This window comes from Phoenix dactylifera, chromosome 7, assembly GCF_051530095.1.
Source record: "Phoenix dactylifera cultivar Ajwa chromosome 7, Ajwa_hap1_PhDact_Kaust_v1.1, whole genome shotgun sequence".
In the NCBI taxonomy this organism is placed as follows: domain Eukaryota; kingdom Viridiplantae; phylum Streptophyta; class Magnoliopsida; order Arecales; family Arecaceae; genus Phoenix; species Phoenix dactylifera.
The window spans coordinates 35,568,303-35,586,737 of NC_143196.1; the positions used below are offsets into that span (position 1 = coordinate 35,568,303).

Here is an 18,435-nt window from a genome sequence, read left to right on the forward strand (position 1 = left end):
TTCTGAATGCTTCGATCATATTTGCGTACTGCCGGATGGGTAAATTGGAGTAAATGCACGAAGTTTTAACTACCCTAATCCCACATATAGAAGCATGAAGAGGTAATATCTAGTGTACATAAAGTTTATATACCAGATGATTTAACCAGCGATATATAAAACCAATCACAAATTAATAATGTAGAGAAAAAAAAAAGATAAGGACTCTGTATTAAGTCTTGTAGTTAGCGACTGCACAATACACAACCAAAATGTTGGGACTTTATATTTCTGAACAGCAACATAGAAAAAAAGTTTGAGCATCATTAGTAATTATTCATAACACATACAAAATGTGATATCCTAATACCATAGTATGTTATGTATGAATAGAGTAGAAATTTTTTTTCTTGACCATAGTTTCAAGCCTGTGCATGTTTGGAAAAAAAAAAACAGATCACAAAAAGACATCACAGTGATCGAGACTACAATCCTTGCACTTCCTTCCATCCCAAAGACCAATTACCTGTCTACACAATGAATTTTTCTACAGACAACCTCATCTACATTTTAGCACCCCATCGAGATTACATCTTTACATCACCTTGTTTCCATTTGAAAGGCCCATGGAGACACTTCCACTTTGTGCACCAGCTGTGTCTACAGATAACCTACACGCCTTTACAACAAACTACAGCAAAAATTGAAGGGTGATATACAATATGCCACTCTGGGCTGATGATGATACCTTTTTTTCTTTGGCACCATAGGGCTGATGACCATACTTCACCTCCTTTTTCTCACTTGAGCTACCTTGTACAGCCCGACATCTGACATAGCTCGAGTTGTTAAAATGGAGGTGAAAAAATCGTGCCGCACAAAAAATAAAAGACTCACTATTTCACAAATTCTCACCTTGAAATCATCCATTGCTTTGAGCTCAGCCGCTAGATTTTTGTAGACCTCTTGAACATCTTGAAGCTCATCACTAAGCCTCCATGCCTGTCCAAAATAAGAGTGCAGATTTAATAGCAAATTAATCTGTGTTCTTCACAAGGTAGACTTATTTGGACAAAGTAGTACATCTTTTTTCTCTAGCATGAATATGCTGCTCAAGAGAGAGGCCAACGAGCATCTAAAATTAGCATGATTAAAGGGAGAAGCAACAGTGTTGGTTCTTAAATTTCGGAGTCTTTGTTTTCTGTTAAACTTCAATTATGAAACTTGGGTATACAATACTAACATTGTCCTTGGCTATGGGACATACCTTATGCAAAAGTAGTGTCTCAGCCATTTCATATTCAGCGCACCTGAGAAAATAAGCATTTACAACAATTCCACAGATTAGAGAATGCTTGAGGATTGTCTAAGCAATTTACTTGACGATTAGAAAGCACCGGAAGAAATTCTGTCATGCCTAAAGCTGGTTGATATTTTTGCATGATTTATATTGCATTAAAGAGTGTACATTAAAGACGACATAAAAACAAGAAATTTTGTATGACCATCAAAGAGTAATATGTAATTTTTTATGACCATCGAACAGTAAGATGTAAATTCAACAAAAACACACTAAATTAGATATAGATGGAGGAAAGAAATGCCACTTTAAGTTAAATCTAGCTTCTTTTTTTTTTACTTACTGTGCTCGTAATTTCTTGTTCTCTAGCATCATCGTTATGATTTCTTGCACTTGCCTCTGTTTGTCACCATGTAAACGCTGCACCTAAAAGACAAAAAGAATGATATCTATTTTAAGCTTAGAAAGAAGGCACCACTTTCTCCATCTTCCTGAAGAGCAAACCCCTAAACAGGGATGATGATAATATGCATTCATACATAGTTCCCTTGCACCATTTTGTTCCCTCGTTTAGGGTAGGTATCTGGGGCCAAACTGCAAAAATCTCATCAATCTCCCCTTTACATGTATTTAAAACAGTTATACAAACATGCTTAAATCATTCTGTCCCTTCCAACGGGCACTAGAGTACACCCATTATGTGGAGCAAGAAGATCAGCGATCACTTGTGTCTCTCTTTTTAAACAATTCCTTATATTGTTTGTGGAAAGGGGGAAAATCAATTATATTAACCATTAACATGCAAATTCCTTTAAAAGATCATCTACACATATCAAGTTTTATATGTATATATTAAAAAAACCAAGTAGACCATAGAGGTCCTCCAATTTAAAGGCTCAAAATATAAGGCAGACTTCAATAATTGGGATATGAAGTATAGAAGCATTTAAAGTCAACAAGCACTGTATTGCAACCTGCCACAAGAAGCCAAAAGGCTAACCAAGAAGATATTGACATTTCAAACCATGATGGAAACATGAACTATGTGTTCTACAAAATTGTGCTACTGGTTTGATCGAAATGTTTGATGGCCAAACTGCCAAACCTGCATCTTGTCATTGCTTTTAAGTCCAGCTGAATTTCCACCAGACATGGCCTGCCTTTTCAGTGCTTCTGTCACTGTGATATAATTCTCTTGTCTCCTTTTACCAGGCAGTCCTGTTTTTCGCATCATATCAGGGTAAGAGATTAGTACGGCCGGCATGGTACTGTTTCATGGAAGATGAATTCCAGAACAACCTGTTTGAGAACTGACATTGCTCTCGGTAAAGGATGGCTTCATTGGTGACTATTTTGGGGCACTTGGTGCAGTTACCAACATTCTGCTGATCGAAAGATTAGATGGATTACCTGTAGGGTTTCGTACTCCAGTAACAGAAGCAGATCCTGAAATATCAGCCTTGGAGGAGCCAGGCTTTAGTGTAACTGGTGGTACTACACCACTAAGAGTTTCTGTACAGAGAAACTGGTGAAAAGGAGCTGGAACACCATCATTCACCATTACTCCATTACATGTTCCCGAATGATGTAGCTGATGAGCAGGATCAGCAGTTGGAACCACCGTCCGAGGGGCTTTCTTGCATGAATAACCAACCAGATGGCAATGATAGTCCCTGGCAGGATTAAGAAACTCAAAACAAAAAGCATCAGGTATAACAGCTATTTGCATGCAGCACGGTGCTTAAAAAATCCAGCAAAGCTATACATACAGCAACAGAAAACTAGGGTAAAATAATTACTTCTAAAACAGATGACATTAGAAAGTAAGAAATATCTCAAAGTATTAATGGTCCTAATAGGTATTTATATATAAAGTCAACTTATGAGACATTCATATGGAGTCAGATTTAAGGAGAGACATATGGACCATCCGATTTTTAAAAATTTGATGATCTTTATGACCATCTCCGAGCTTGATATCGAACCCCTATGATGTGCAGCTAAATTCCTAGCCTAGGCAAATTTGGCAGACAAAGGCCAGCCAGAATTAGAAGGCTGAGTTGGTGGGTATACAGGCCTACCCTTTTAGTAGCAAAGATCAAGTTCATCCAATGGATGGCAAACATCAGTGGTTATAAGAGGGTTTAAAAGAGTCTAGACAAAGGGGGATGATGATACAATCTAATATAGGAAACTGCATTCAGTTATAAGCTACAGAGTATAATCCAAAGAGCCCATTTGAAACATAATTCAATTTCACATATAAATTGCTGGTATTTTGGGAACTTGATTGACCTTCCTTCTTAGACAAGACCTATCATCTGCAAGAAAATGTTCAAATGTAAAATCAATTAAATCACTTCTAGCAACTCATTCATGTTTGCTACCAACTAACAGTTGAGAAAGAGGAACAAAAGTAGTCAGCACATGTCTCAAAGCTTCTATCCTTGATCCTGTACTATACCTCTGTTAAGCATCCAGGCTCCGCTTTGTTTTTATTCTAAGCAAAAATTCCCTTATGCTCATGACTATGAAGCTTTGCTTATGATTAACTTTTGATCTTCCTAGGTTCAGACTTTGCTAGCAGTCATTGATGCCCATCATAAGCCCCAGCCCAATTGTGAGGCAGTTTAACATCTAGATGGACAGCTTACCAAGGTGACAGAGTTAAGGTTCTACTTCTCTCTCTATATATATATATAAAGGAATTTTCCTAAACATTTTCTTTTAGCCCTATAAAGAAACAAAACAATTAAAAAGCAAAAATAAAAGGTAAAAAGAATTAACAATGAATTTCTAACTATATATAAAAATAACAGCTTTGAAATAAAAGAATATTCTCTCTTGATTCCGTCTGTCATTTTTATACCAAGAATATCGCTCGCATTCATCAATAAAAATAGGCTAATTATCCCATTGATTTTCCCGCCTGCATTAACTGCCATGTGCACTCTCTCTCGCCGCCCCCTCCAATCAAATTGGACCTTCTCCACAAAACACCCAAACAAATCGGAAGTTATAATTTTCTCTAGTTTAACTCTCAAACAGATTGGACTCTCGCAAACAGATCGAACTGTATCACTTGCTCTCTCTTTTCTCTTCACTTAGATGTGCATTGCATGTGCCTGGTTGCTGGTCCATGAAAAAATGTAACTTGGTGGAGACCGAGCAAGAAGTCAATGGCCCACTTATTTATAGTGCTCATGTATCTAAATGAGATGAGTCTTTTAGCAAAATTGTGCAAAACTAATTGAATACCATCCAAGTCAATGGGCACCATACAATTCACAGGACTCACTTGGGTCCTCCCCTTCTCATAGATATTCTGCAGTTGGTTCATGAATAATGGTAAACACATCTGATGAATAAAATAATCTCCAAAAGTTTTGAGAAATATCCTTCAAAGATTGTTAGCATCTCTTCTTTCATACTACATGTAATTCATGCCTTTACAATCTAGTATTCATGTTAATCAAGTTCCAAGATGATAGTAGATCCCACAGCATGATTTGGTTTCTTCCCATGTTAGACTAATAGTTCAAGCTACATAGATAGTCCTTAGCAGTGAATGTTTAGGATCCAGAGAATTGTTCTGAATAAAATTCACTATGTTAAAACTTGTTTTTTTATTAGAAGGATGATTATCTATACTAGTATTAGAATGAAAATCCAGAGCAGTGCATGAGGCCCACTCTGGAGGTTCATCCGTCTCCACCACATATGCAATGCCAGACTCTAGTAAATACAATTACAACTCAGAAATTTTGCAGTTGCAAACTCATGATTTAACATTTGCAGGTATGTTTTAAAATGAGAAATGTGCATTTGGGTTGCTTAACATAACAAACAAACGAAAAAAACCTAGAGAACATTACCAAAAATTTAGTGATGTTCTCATTCGACATCAGTGCTCCATGGGGTTAAAGTAGATATCTAAAAATCTGTCAAGTAGGATTAAGTTTTGATGGGTTAAACTTCAATCATCATCTTGGTGTTGCAACAAAAATAGAGGTCTTGATATTGACATTTGACATGTTGGCACACAGGGGTGTCACTCAAATATCAGCATCAACTGTGTCCCTCTAAATTTTTGAAATCAAATATATCTTATAATTTTATCTAGAACATAGTCCCTCCAATAGGCTATTTTGTAGTTTATGCAAGTTATCTACTACTCTTCCCAACATTTTTAGAACAACCATGGTTTGTATTAGATACCTGTCACAAGAGACCTGAAACTAGCATAATCTATATACTAATTATAAGAGAGCTATAAAAACTGTATAAGGCTTCGATCGGTAAACTTCTTTTCCATTGCATCGGCAGTGTAGAAATGTATATTAAGGCACATCAAAATAGAGACACGTTTAGAGAAAAAGAAAACCTTTTTCTTTAATAGCATCAAGAAAAAACTTGAATTGAATTTGTTCTTACCAATACTCCAAAGTCATGTCTTTTAAGCGGGTTTCAAGTTTGTAATAAAGGGTTGATTTCTCAAAATCTTGCTTATCATGTGTAGGTTTTAAAAAATTCGCCTCAAGTACTCCTGAAATATAACAAAATCATTTGGAATGACTATAAATATCAAGAAATTCAAATCTCTCCAAAGATAGGGCAGGCAAAAAGAATTCACTGCAACGTAAAATTTTTGTAAGGAGAACGTGGTTCAAGGGTTTATTACCAGCAACACCTCTGCCTTTACGATCAGAAAGCACAGGACAAAAGGGCTGAAGAGAACAAAAACTGAAAAATCATTATCCAAATACGCTGCTGCTGCTGCATGTAAAACATTCGAGGGGAGAAAAGGGTACAGGGATGCAGAAAACATGAAAAGAATATTTAAGTTGGCATAAAAATTTATACTACATGGGCTTTCTGGTTAATATGTCTCAGCATAATTGATATCATGCTTTAACCAACATGGTTTCCCAGTTATGAACCAAGATCCGATAGTGCATAGCCATGACCGCCAAGCCACGTCCCGACTATTTGTTTAGATAATCAAAGCTTCAAAAATCACGATCTATTTTAGCTGGTCTGGCACGGGATGGCTCAGATATGTCATGGATTTAGCTTCTAGAATTAACTTTATGTGAACAACAGAAAATCCATTTAACATTGAAGAAGAAGATATGCATACAAGTATACAACCATAAAGGGGAAGATGGTCACAAAAATGAGCATCAACAGTGCCAAAAAGATATTTGTGTCTATGAACCTCTTTCTTTGCAATCTTTCTCCCTAATTTCCAACAAGTTATTGTTTCTTTTCCCTACTACTCAGAAGAAATATGTATTTCTGAGACTCCATTAAGAATTTTGAGGAAGTTCTAAGTTCTAACTGCTCTGCAAATAATAATTGAAGCATAGAATGTGCACAAAAAAGCATGATGCAGGCATGCTTTAGAGTACCAATACAAATATAGTTTACCAATTTGATTAAAAGCTGATCTGGTTTAGGCAAGCCTCTTCATTTTGCCTACTAAATTAAGACAAGCAGTCCATTTTCTTTCCTTATTTTAAGTGGGAATGAATCAACAATGACCAAAAAAACCCAAAGGGATAACTTTAAGTTCTATATCAAGCCTCCTGATTGTTGCTTGCTAATGTTTTTGAGAATAAATTGTTGCTTGCTAATTCAATAAAAGCAGTAATGATTTTGTTTTAACAGGAACAGTGACTAAAAAAACAAAGTCATCACTTAAAATCATGCTCATAAATTTTCAACTATGAATTGCATGAGACAATTCTAATCATCCATATGTAAAGAATGGCCAGGAAATAGTAACAATAAATTTAAAGAATATCAGATATGACAAGTAGGAAAAAGCACAAATAATATAATCAGAGCATATGGGCAAAATTTATTCTTGTACTATTATCCTAATAATTAGTCAAGAATTATTGTTGAAAACAAGGTTATAAGGACCAATCTATGCCAGCTAGTACAATACTTATCATACCAACTTGGTATGGTACTATTGTACTACAGGGACTCGGTACATCCCTATATTGACACATTCTATGAGTGTTGTACCTACTCCAACAGCATACCAAGTGTTGGCATGGCGACACATTTTATATTTCCGATCCATGCCCGATAATGTACCGGTGCGGGTTCAGCAACAAGACTTAAAAACATGTGTTGGCATGGGGACACATTTTATATTTCTGATCCATACCCAATAATGTGCTGGTATGGGTTCAGCAACAAGACTTAAGAACATTGGTTGAAAACACAAGAGAAATACAAGATCTAAGAAACAAACCAAACGAGGATGGTCGCAAGCATTGTAGGAAGGAGGAAATCCATTTCAAGACTGACTTTAGCAAGCTCCACAAAGACTAATCGCTGTCTTAAGAATGTCATGATTAGACCTGTTCATGGGCTAGATGGCCTGCCCAGCCCGCTCAAGCTCGGAGGCTTTCGGATGGGCCTGAGCTTAGATTTAAGCCGGGCAGGCTAGGCCAAGCCTGAAATATGAGCCTGTCTATTAATCAAGCCGAACTCAAGAATAGGCCTTGAAGCCCAGCCCAGATTTTAAATAATAGGTTAAAAAGGGAACCATAGGTTGGTTCAAGATTATTGAGGCATGTTCACTGGCACCTCTTATTAAGGAGAGATGGCTTTCCATTCGGCCCCTGTCTACAGACAGCACCCATTTCCTCCACCATCATAGACCCTCCTATGATTCACTCCTCCGCTGTCACCACCCTTCGCCCCCCACCCCCCTTTCGATGAGATGCCATAGGGTTCCACCGCCAATGGAAAGGTGCCACAGATTTCCATCCTCCTCTTCCTTTTCCATCCTCCTCCTCCTCCTCCTACCTCCTCCTCCTCCCTCCCTTCAAGTGCCACAGATTTCTCCCCTCCCTCTCCCACCCAAATGTTGTCTTCAAGCGCCTCCTCCCTCTCCCACCGGACAGATTTCTCTCTACTTTCCTCCTGCACTCCACATTTTTTTAAAATAAAAAAAATAAGAAGCCCAAGAACTGGCTCGAAGCCCAAGGCCGAGCAAGTATCAGGCTCGGGCCCGCCTGATGAACAAGTCTAGTCATGATGGTAGCAACTACCAACAAGGAATAGCATATCAAAACAAAAACAATAACAATATTCATACCAATATAAGACGATTTTTGTGGTAGACATTGAACCCATGAATATTGAGGTCTGGAGCACCATCCAATAATCCAATGGTGGTGATGACCTTGGCCTGTATTGAGATATTAGAAATAAACAGAACTACGATGCTTAAAATCAAGAAGTCTGTATCAGAAGTGTGCTTATCATGGCAAATTGCAAACTATCATAATGGGACAACTATACTAGAACTGAGCATATTTTCCTTTTTGGCTGAACCAGAAAAACTGAATCTTAGCACATTATTATAATAATGTAGAACAATAACAGTTGAACAATCTTGAACACAAAAGAAAATGTTATCTCTCAAGAAATAGGCAGTCTGGCATGGTTGTTTTGTTTTTCTGCAATCTTCCGAACTAGCATTGGAAAACAAAAAAGGGCAGAAAGAAGTAATCAATACTTCAATCACTCGAAATATGTGTTTAATCCCCATCCGGCATCATATCTTCGTAACTCCATTTAGCATTATCATGGAAGAAAATAGTTAGATAAATTATTATTTTCTTAGCCTATTCTTTCCTCCATTGAAAGAATGCTACCAAGCCTTGGAATCTAGTTGATTTTCACTCACTAATATCTTGCAAAAGCCAATGCTCTAAGCTTGTAATCTATGAAAACATGCAGCATCCAGAACTAGGTACAAACAATGAAAGCATGGTAAAATGTTATTATCAAAGAGAAGAATAAATTTTTCACAAAAAAAAAGAGAACAACACTTTTTCAAGCCAACCAGATTTCAGAATTGAAAAGAGTAGTTCATTATTTCTTTCTTTTTTTTTCTACAGTTTCATGATCATGTGCCAAAATATATCAGTTTCGAAAATGACAAGACAAAATCAAAGAGCACGTATGCACTTGAAACATCACTGCCTATTGTATATATAAATCATAGTGCTTAAAACTCAGAGGAAGAGATCAAAGAATACAGAATTGCAGAAAATTTGATAACATATGGGGGATGACTCCGAGCGGATGAGATGATTCATGTTAGTTATGTTGCCATACATACCATTCTGAAGACAAAGTTTTGTCTAGTAAGCAAGATAATATTTCTTACTCCTTAACATTTCTGGTAATGCCAAACTTTTGTTCGGAAATAGCATGGAAGATCATTTAATGTAGTGAACAACAATATTTATTAATCTAGAGTTTGATCACAATATATAAACTGCAACAAGAACAAACCTCCATGTTTTCTGCAACCTGTGGCTTATATCTGATGCATTCACGAAATTTCAGATCATTAACTATGTAGTGCGGGTCAACAACTCGCCCACGCAAAATTATCTTAAAACTTTCTGGCAAATGCAAATATAATATAGACGTGTATACCTGTAGTATTCAAATACAATTAAAAAATTAATAAAAACATATTGGCAAAATAATACTTTGGAATTTTGTAACTTACTCGAAGAGAATAACGAAGTTGATTTGCAATAAGCTTTTGGTTTATACTCTTCCTTTGCCCTATTTTAGATGCTCCACTAATCATAATATCCTGCAAACAGGGAGATTTCCCCAAAAAAGCCCCCCACATCCTTAAAATGGATATGAATAGTTGAGCTGATAAAACATTCTATCACTGTATCACATGTACGGTCCACCAGTGAAATCTCATATTTAGACACAAAAATACAAAAGAAAGAATTAGTCTTGAAAACAGAAGAAGAATCTAAATATGAACAAAAGACGACACCTATTGAACTACGAGTTCACTCCAATGTTCTGACAAATGTTCAAACATTTCAGGAATCAAAGTGTTTTCAGAATTTTATAAGTAATCAAAGTGTTCCCATAAAAAAGGCATTAAAAACAGTTACAGAGATTCAACTTTCAAATATATATTCATATAAACATTTCAGGAATTCTAGCAAAATCACAACAACAAACAACAAATCAGGACATATTTACGACTACATTTATGCAAAACCAGAACATGATCCATTTATGCTAAAAAAAGAATAACGATGATGACAACGATGACAACAATGACAACAATGATACTGGTAATATAAATAATAGTTCTACCTCTGCATCAGAATCAAAATCAAGCTCCATGTCCCCATCATCATTGAGCCATAGATTGAACATGATAATTTTTGTTCCATGATGCCCCAAGTCATTAAACTGCTTATTATATTAGAGACAAAAGTTAGTTTAAAGCTAAGATATGGGAAAAGAGAGCACAAAAGTTAGCTTATGAGAGTGAAGAAAAGGATGTGGGATTGTGGAAGCACTAGCAATCCTATAATTGTATTTCCTTAAATGACACCAAGAAATATGATTATTTGTTCTTATCCTATAATGCCTTTGTACAAAGAAGACACTGATAATTTCTCAAACCAAGTACCAAAAAGATGTGAGAGAGAGAGAGAGAGAGAAGAGAGGTGAATAATAGAACTTATATAGGATGATGGTTACTAAACCAATATCAACTAGCAGATGTTTAAGTCTGGGCATAATCATGGCAATAAGCCTACAACAGTATCAAAATCCAACAAAAAATGTCAAGTTTACAATGTAAATCCACCAGCTACAAACAAGAAAAATAATTTCAAAGATATTTAGTTTAAAACAAATAGAGAGCATTTATATTCTTGCATGGCCACTCCAATGCGCATAGCCAACTCTAGCTAGGAAAGCAAATTTGAATTTTTTAACTACCTAAAAACATGCAAAATTTCTTTGTTGAGTATCAAGGGTTCTGTAGCCTAATAAATCAAGATACGGCAACACTCTGAAATAAATAGGATTCCACATATCCTCTATATAATATCTGAAATGTTTCTTGAGGTGCCTACCAAAGAACCTACTAGTCTCATGGTTGTCTCTTATTCTCTTATAATATTCCCAATCATTTCTTTTTAGCTTCCCTCTTTCTTGTCATGTTAAAAGTTTTGCTTCTTTGCTTCTCACATTTATTTCATCTAGTGAAGTTGAGCAGGTCATTTTCTTATCTAAGAAATATTTTAGCATTTTATGTGCTTCAAGCAAGCTAGTAGTGAACACAGCTTTAATACACAAAAGGTTTACAGTCAACTATAGGAAAAGATACTTTTCAGCTTACCTGGTTCAACAGTCCAACTTCAGTGGCAAAGGGAGACCATCTCAAAAGAGTAGACAGATTAGAAGAAAATTGTTTTTCACTATGGCGGATTAAACTTTGAAAAACACCAGTCGATGGATTAAACTCGTAGTCCACCTGCAGTAAGCAAAGAAAAATTGTTAGTTTGAAGCAAAATCTAAGTTATAGAATCAGACTCATAGACTTTATTTAATTCCAGGACAACATACATGTACAAAGAAAGTAGTTATGTGGGTGAACCAAAGAGCACCCGAAGAAGAACCTCTTATCATTGAACTTACCATTGGTACTACTATATCATCACAACCAGTTTGTCTCAGAAAGGTGTAAGAAAGAAGCCCAACACTTTGAGTTAATGTCCTGATGGAATAAAAGAAGTCAGCAAGAACAGGATCTATTGCAGATCAATGCAATACTTTATAAGCTTTAAAAATAAAAATCAATCAATTAGAGAGATGAGTAAAGATAACACACCCGTATAGCAGATCATTGAAAAGATATTTCAGCTAATAGTATATCTCAATTGGAAATTTCTTCCCCCTAAAGTATGTATCAATTTCTAATTTTAGCATTCAGTTCCAAAAAGAATCCATTATCAGGCTGAGGGCCCGGCAATCTGCGGTCCTCGGAGGGGCAGACTAGGTACAGACCTGATCCTTGGCAATTTTTTTAAACAATGTGGCTGTCCCAGGACTTGAACCTGCACTGTGCTTGCCATCCCAAGACTTTGCCATTGCACCAAGCAATGGCCCCAGCATCCAGTTCAAACAAGAAGAAAATTATACAGTTTCAAAGTAAATCTAGAGAACTATCTGCATGTGTTTAGTTTGAGATATCGACACAAAAGGGTTGGCACATGTAAGATAAGAAGCTAAGAGAACCAGGGAATAAAAGAATTTTCCATTGGCTCTTGTTGAAGAGTTACACCTATTGACAAGGTTCACAAGGATGTCCCAAATAGGACTAGGACAAATTGGATGTACCTTTTAAGCGTCATGTGATCGCTAGGGAAAAGGAGAGGAGATAGAAATAACTTCACAAATCAAAGCTTGAGGCTCAAATAAGGAGGCAAGCATATCCAAGTTGATAGGTTGGAGAAGAGCGTAGAGAGAGCTAGAGCTTATAGGACGTGGACCAAATTAGTGAGGAAAAACAAAATATCAGCATTCAAATTGGCCCATTTTTGAAGGTCCTAGCCTTGGATAGAACTGAAAGAAGAGATCACATTGGCAATCCAAATAAATGGGTAAATTTTATGCCACATAGAGACATAAGGTGATATAGCACTTTAATAATAAAATGTTAAGATATTCAAGCTTTTAAAAGACCAAAATCCCTGCATGCCAATCTATAAAGAAGCAACCCAATCAAGAGTCTTCAAAACTGGTAGAACTTGTAACCTTCTGTTCATGCAGCGGCTCAAAACAACGACATCTGCCCCAAGCCTCATCGTGCTGGTCTTGAAACCATTTCCATCTGGTGAAAACTCAACAAATTAGTAAAATATTAGCATATTAAATCAACAACAATCAAAATAATTAGCCAAGGATCCATACACTGTCCAATTGATGACTCTGATCGTTTATCTGAAAATCCAAAGCTCATGCAACGCCTCAAAGATTCTGGATCCATTCCACCTCCATCATCTTATTAACAAATTTAACAGAAAAAAAATTCAGTTGACAATCATACAAAAAAAGTGAAGGCCAAGGAAACAGAAGAAGATATCAGGCATTTAATTATATTAATGTTTGCAAGGTAGAAATACCTTGAATCAGCAAGGCATGATTTCCATCTCGTGTATTGGTGATCTTATCTACTCTAACAAAGGTAGCTCCATTTTGTACCTATTCCATGTAAAACATTTTGATAAAATGTTACAGAATATGACTACAGCAGAGTGGCAGAAAAGTCTTGATAAAAACAGCCACAATATTGAATAAAGATTTCATAGTTTCAGGTTTAAGATAATAAATGATTTTGATAATTACCTCATCAACTGCATTATCAAGCAATTCTGCTATGGCTGCAATATAAAAATTAAATAATAAATTGAAGAACCAGTTACTCAAAAAAAAGAAAACCAAAGAAGGAGATATATATTTGCAAACTATTTCCACATTGGACGCACCACCAAAAGCCCATTTATGCGAAGTGGCATTTGAGTGAAGAAATTTAGGATGTACACGCAAACGATCTTGGACACCTACATGAACTGGACACAAACAATTGAAGGTGCATGAAGACGTTAGCAGATAAAATGGAGAAAAGATAAATATGGTAAAGACAGCCAATCTTCATCATGTTCCTAAATTCCGCTTCAAAGAAAAACAGATTGTAGAGTTCATACCTATAGAAATTGGTTCAGGAGTTGCTCCAGTTACAGAGTCTCCAGCTTTCCAGAACCAACGGCAAAGTGGCACCGAGTCAGGCAGCTCAGGCAGATAGCAAAAAGTGGATAAACACCCTTGGTCTGTTCTGCAGGAGCCATTTGGGACTCGATTTGAACTTATTAACTCAGGTCCTTGCACAGTAGCAAATTCTTCAATCTCTGGATGATTATTTGTAATTTCAGGCCTCTCTTTCTTTTGAACTAAACTTGATCTCATACCAGGATCAACATATTTGACTTCCGTTTCTTCATCACTGCATAAGTCGACAGAGTCTGCGAAGCTCATTCCAAAAGCTGAAACCAAAAACTAATCAAGCCAATGATGCAAATGACAAGAAGTAAAATTTACAGGCATCAATTATCGAATACCGAAAACATTTGCAATAAAGTAAGAGTGTATAAGACCAATTTTACAGTCAATAGACCATCATGTATTACCTAATGATGATTGCAAGTTCATAAAACTTGTATAGGTCAAGCATCGGCAGAATGCCAGAAGCTTTACCCCAAAACAGAAAACACATCCAAATGCACAATTATCTGAAGTGGTGATAAAACTAGCAATTTAACACTAGGCGTGAAAATCAATGATCATGCGCTTGATAAATGTTTGTTATGGATCTCAATGTGTGCCACAAAACAATAAAGTCTAATGGTCTGACGAATTTGCAATTAGTATTGCAATTTGTTCTATATCTATCTATCTACATAGAATGAATACAGACAAGCACATTACGAACCAGCAGTATACATATATTCAAAAACTCTGGAAGTACAATTCTGTAGAAAAGCTAGTATAATTGAATGAAAAATCAAACTGAATTGAAGGCCAAAGTCCAAAATCCAAGTATAAATTATAACTAATTCATAGCCTTAGCTGAAGCCTGTCCAATATGTACACCATAAAGCCTTCTGCTTAATTTACGGACATCAATACAACTAATGCTAAAGTAAAACAGAAACCTTTTTTGGAGGAATTAAGCAACATAGAAACCATATATATAAATAAAAATAAAAATAAAAATGTTACTCTGCTTGTACGCCACTGCTTAATGCTCCTTTAATGTGCAGTGTATACTCAATATGCTAGACATTGCCAGTAGAAGGTACAAAAGGAAAGCTACTAAGCAATTTTGTTGTACAAGATGGCTGAAATCTCATGAGTACTAGCCCTACACCATTCATAAGCTAGTATAACAAGGGCTGATAAGTTCCAATATCAGGGGAATTGGGTCCTTGTCATGCCGTACCACCCGCATCGAAGCATATCAACCCTGCATCGAGGCATATGGCTGAGAACTCTTTTCATTTCATTTTTTGCTCATTTCTACTGAGGATATATCAGGTCATATCAAGGCATATGGCCCTGTATGAAAGAGAAAACTAGCAGTGCAAACCGCTCGGTTCACACCAGTTCGAATCGGTTTAGCACCTCCCCAACCCCCCCCCCCCCCCCCCCCCTCTAAAGGCTTGAAATTAGTCTGTTGTACTGGGGGTGAACCACCTGGTAGCCGACCGGGTTCACCCCGTAGCAAACAGGTAGCCGACCGGCACGGGTCCGGTAGGGGCGGCCCAACGCATTTGGGGCCTAATGCGAATTCACTAATGGAGGCTTTTTTTTTTAATGATGAAAAAATTTTAATAAGTGCAAAATACTTTAAAAATTTTATTTAAAAATTAAACACCCTCACCCAACAAAGTTCATACCTATGCAAAGGAAGTGGAACAAAACTAGGACTCTAGTCAGAACGAGAGCATTTTCACTATAAAATTTTGAAACAAATTCAAGAGTAATAGCACTTAATTGTCTGCCATTAATTCACGCCAAAATGAACGAATTGGTTGGAAACCATGAAGTATAATACAGAGTGAAAGTCAAAAAGTATTTCTCCGGTAGAGGATCTAGCTCCGGTTACCTTCTTTTCTGGGCCTCAAAAGAAATGGAATCCCGGTAGAGGATCTAGCTCGGCTTCCATTCCTTTATTAATCAAATTATTTTTTTGATTTTTTTTGAGAATATCCTCTGTAGGTCAAAAATAAAAAAATAAAAAATAAAGAATAGGAATCCGAAAGAGGATCTAGCCATTCCAATCTAGATCGAAGGCAAAAAATGAAGAGAAAGCGAGGAGGGAGCCATGGAGGCCTCGAACAGAACAAACCATGGTGATTTCCCCCTTCATTCCTTCAATCGTGAAACAAAACATTTTTTGGGAAAAAATCTGAAGATATTATGTTTCTAGTGACGAAAGGAGAAAGAAAAAGGAAATCGAAGTTTAGACTTTAGCGGAGGATCTCACTGTTCCGCTGTAGACGGTAAACCGGAGAGGAAAAAAAAAAGAATAAGAGAAGAGATGAAGATGATGGTTCGTGATGGATGGATCTCACCAAAATAAGGTGATGTTGAGGCGGTGATGCCGAAGGAAGATCCGGCTTACCAGTGAGTGAGGGGATGAGGCCGGGGCCTCCGCGCTCGATTTGAAGCAGAAAAGGCAGTTCGCCTTCAGCGCCGGCCGCCGGCTCCGGGGATATCGGCTTCCGCGATGTCGGGCCCAGGACCCGGGTCTACGCCGAGGGCGGTACCGCCGTGCTGGAAGCCTGGACGCCGCGCCAGGGAGTTCGCTGGCCCGGAGGAGATGATCCGGGTTGGGGAAGCGGCGAAGCGCTGTTCGGGATCGGGCCCCACTGGCCGGGGGAATGGCGAAGGAAGAAGGAAGAAGAGTTCGGTCGTTCCTGGCTGCGACAGTGCGATGGGATTGGCCGATTGGCTACAGTTCCTACGTCTTTTCAGTTTTAAGTTCTACGGGGAACTGGCGAAGAAAGTAGCTTCACTGTAGCTCTGGCCTCTGTGCCTCCGCGGGCGGCGAGTCTGCGGTGGGCCTTTCTTTGCCCGATGTCTCGGTCGCCTAAAGCTTGGGTCGGCTTTATTTACGCCGAGGGCGGTGCCACCGTATTGGAAGTCTAAACGCCATGTCAAGGAGTTCGCTGGGACGGAGGAGATGATCTAAGTTGGGGAGGCGGCGGAGCGTTGTTCGGGATCGAGCCCTACCAGCCGAAGATCTAGTAAGGAAGAAGGAAGAAGAGTTCGGCCATTCCTAGCTGCGACGGTGCGATGGAATTGGCCGATTGGCTGTTCAGACTACAGTCCACAGGTTCCCACGTCTTTTCTATTTTAAGTTCCCACGGCGAACTGGCAAAGAAAGTAGCCGTTGCGAGAGAAATTTCACTGTACCTTTGGGCCTCTGCGGGCTGCGAGTCTGCAGTGGGCCTTTCTTGGCCTAGGCGAACCGTCTTGGGCTGGCTCTATCTACGCCGAGAGCAGTACCACCGTACTGGAAGCCTAGGGGCTTGTTTGGTTCGTGGGAAAAGAAGAGGGAAAAGTGTGGTCAACGAAGAAGTAATGAGATGCCTCTTGTTTGATTGGAGTTTTCAAAGGAGAAAGAAGGAAAAGTTGTATTTCCATAGGAATAGGATTCCCACATTTTGGGCTCGTTTGGTTCGCGGGAAAAGAAGGGGGGAAAGTGTGGTCAACGGGAAAGTAATGAGATGCCTCTTGTTTGGTTGGAGTTTTCAAAGGAGAGAGAAGGGAAAGTTGTTTTCCCATGGGAATGTGATTCCCACATTTCATGGGAAAGTCTTTCCCATGAAAAACATGGGAAAGTTACTTTCCCATGAGGCGGGAATCACTCCATTTTTACTTTTTCCCAAAAAGTCCCTTCAGCATTAAAGAAGCATTAAAGGGGTATTAAAAACCTAATTTTTATTAAGGGCATAATAGGAATTATATATAACTTTCCTAGGAAAGTGGATGGCCAACCAAACATAAGCATCTTGAAAATTTGTCACTTTCCCATGGTCAACCAAACATGCCAAAAGTACTTTCCTAGGCATCCTCTTCCTAGGAATTTGTTTCCCAGGAATCATATTCCTAGGAAGGAAAATGCTTCCCGCGAACCAAACGAGCCCTTTATGGGAAAGTTACTTTTCCATAAGGCGGGAATCATTCCATTTTTTTTTCCAAATAGTCCCTTCATTATTAAAGAAGCATTAAAGAGGCATTAAAAAGCTAATTTTTATTAAGGGCATAATAGAAATTATACATATAACTTTCCTAGGAAAATAGATGGCCAACCAAACATAAGCACTTTAGAAATTTGTCACTTTCCCATGGTCAACCAAACATGCCAAAAGTACTTTCCTAGGCATCCTCTTCCTAGGAATTTGTTTCCTAGGAATCATATTTCTAGGAGGAAAAATGCTTTCCGCGAACCAAACGAGCCCTAGATGCCACACCAGGGAGTTTGCTAGGATGGAGGAGATGATGTGGGTTGGGAAAGCGGCGAAGCGCTGTTCAAAATTGGGCCCTGCTGGTCGGGGTATCCGTGAAGGAAGAAAGAAGAAGAGTTCGACTATTCCTGGCTGCGACAGTGTGATGGATCGGTCGATTGGTTGTTCAGGCTATAGTCTATAGGTTTCCACGTCTTTTCAGTTTTAAGTTCCCATGGCGAACTGGCGAAGAAAGTAGCCCTTGCGAGAGAA

At 38.0% G+C, this 18,435-nt stretch overlaps 1 protein-coding gene across 7 annotated transcripts; it reads right to left on the reverse strand.

Moving 5' to 3' along the window:
* Positions 1–338: 338 nt before the first annotated feature.
* LOC103703795 (protein MICRORCHIDIA 6-like) lies at positions 339–17,039 on the reverse strand. 7 transcript variants are annotated; one of them, XM_039127008.3, is made up of 21 exons: positions 16,335–17,039; positions 13,858–14,193; positions 13,639–13,722; positions 13,499–13,533; positions 13,276–13,354; positions 13,064–13,153; positions 12,908–12,983; positions 11,789–11,867; positions 11,490–11,624; positions 10,451–10,549; positions 9,831–9,920; positions 9,608–9,754; positions 8,400–8,492; positions 5,961–6,006; positions 5,714–5,825; positions 2,690–2,952; positions 2,385–2,497; positions 1,623–1,705; positions 1,247–1,289; positions 895–981; positions 339–809 (listed from the first exon to the last, which is right to left on the reverse strand). In XM_039127008.3, the coding sequence occupies exons 2-21, from the start codon at positions 14,183–14,185 to the stop codon at positions 789–791; spliced, it is 2,103 nt and encodes a 700-aa protein (XP_038982936.3). In that variant the 5' UTR covers positions 14,186–14,193; positions 16,335–17,039; the 3' UTR covers positions 339–788. The 7 variants fall into 7 exon arrangements, with proteins under 7 accessions (XP_038982936.3, XP_038982937.3, XP_038982939.3 ...); XM_039127009.3 differs by having other exon boundaries at positions 13,858–14,153; positions 16,335–17,010; XM_039127011.3 differs by lacking the exon at positions 9,608–9,754 and having other exon boundaries at positions 16,335–17,037.
* Between the last annotated feature and the right edge of the window lie 1,396 nt (positions 17,040–18,435).

What these genes read in the sequence shown, in the direction of transcription:
- LOC103703795 (XM_039127008.3), bottom strand. Translation starts at nt 14,185, where the DNA reads ATGAGCTTCGCAGACTCTGTCGACTTATGCAGTGATGAAGAAACGGAA. An exon ending in GACATGACTTTGGAGTATTG is followed by an intron (nt 2,953 to 5,713) that starts GTAAGAACAAAT and finishes TAATCCTGCCAG; the next exon opens with GGACTATCATTGCCATCTGG. An exon ending in TGGAGTACGAAACCCTACAG is followed by an intron (nt 2,498 to 2,689) that starts GTAATCCATCTA and finishes TGCGAAAAACAG; the next exon opens with GACTGCCTGGTAAAAGGAGA.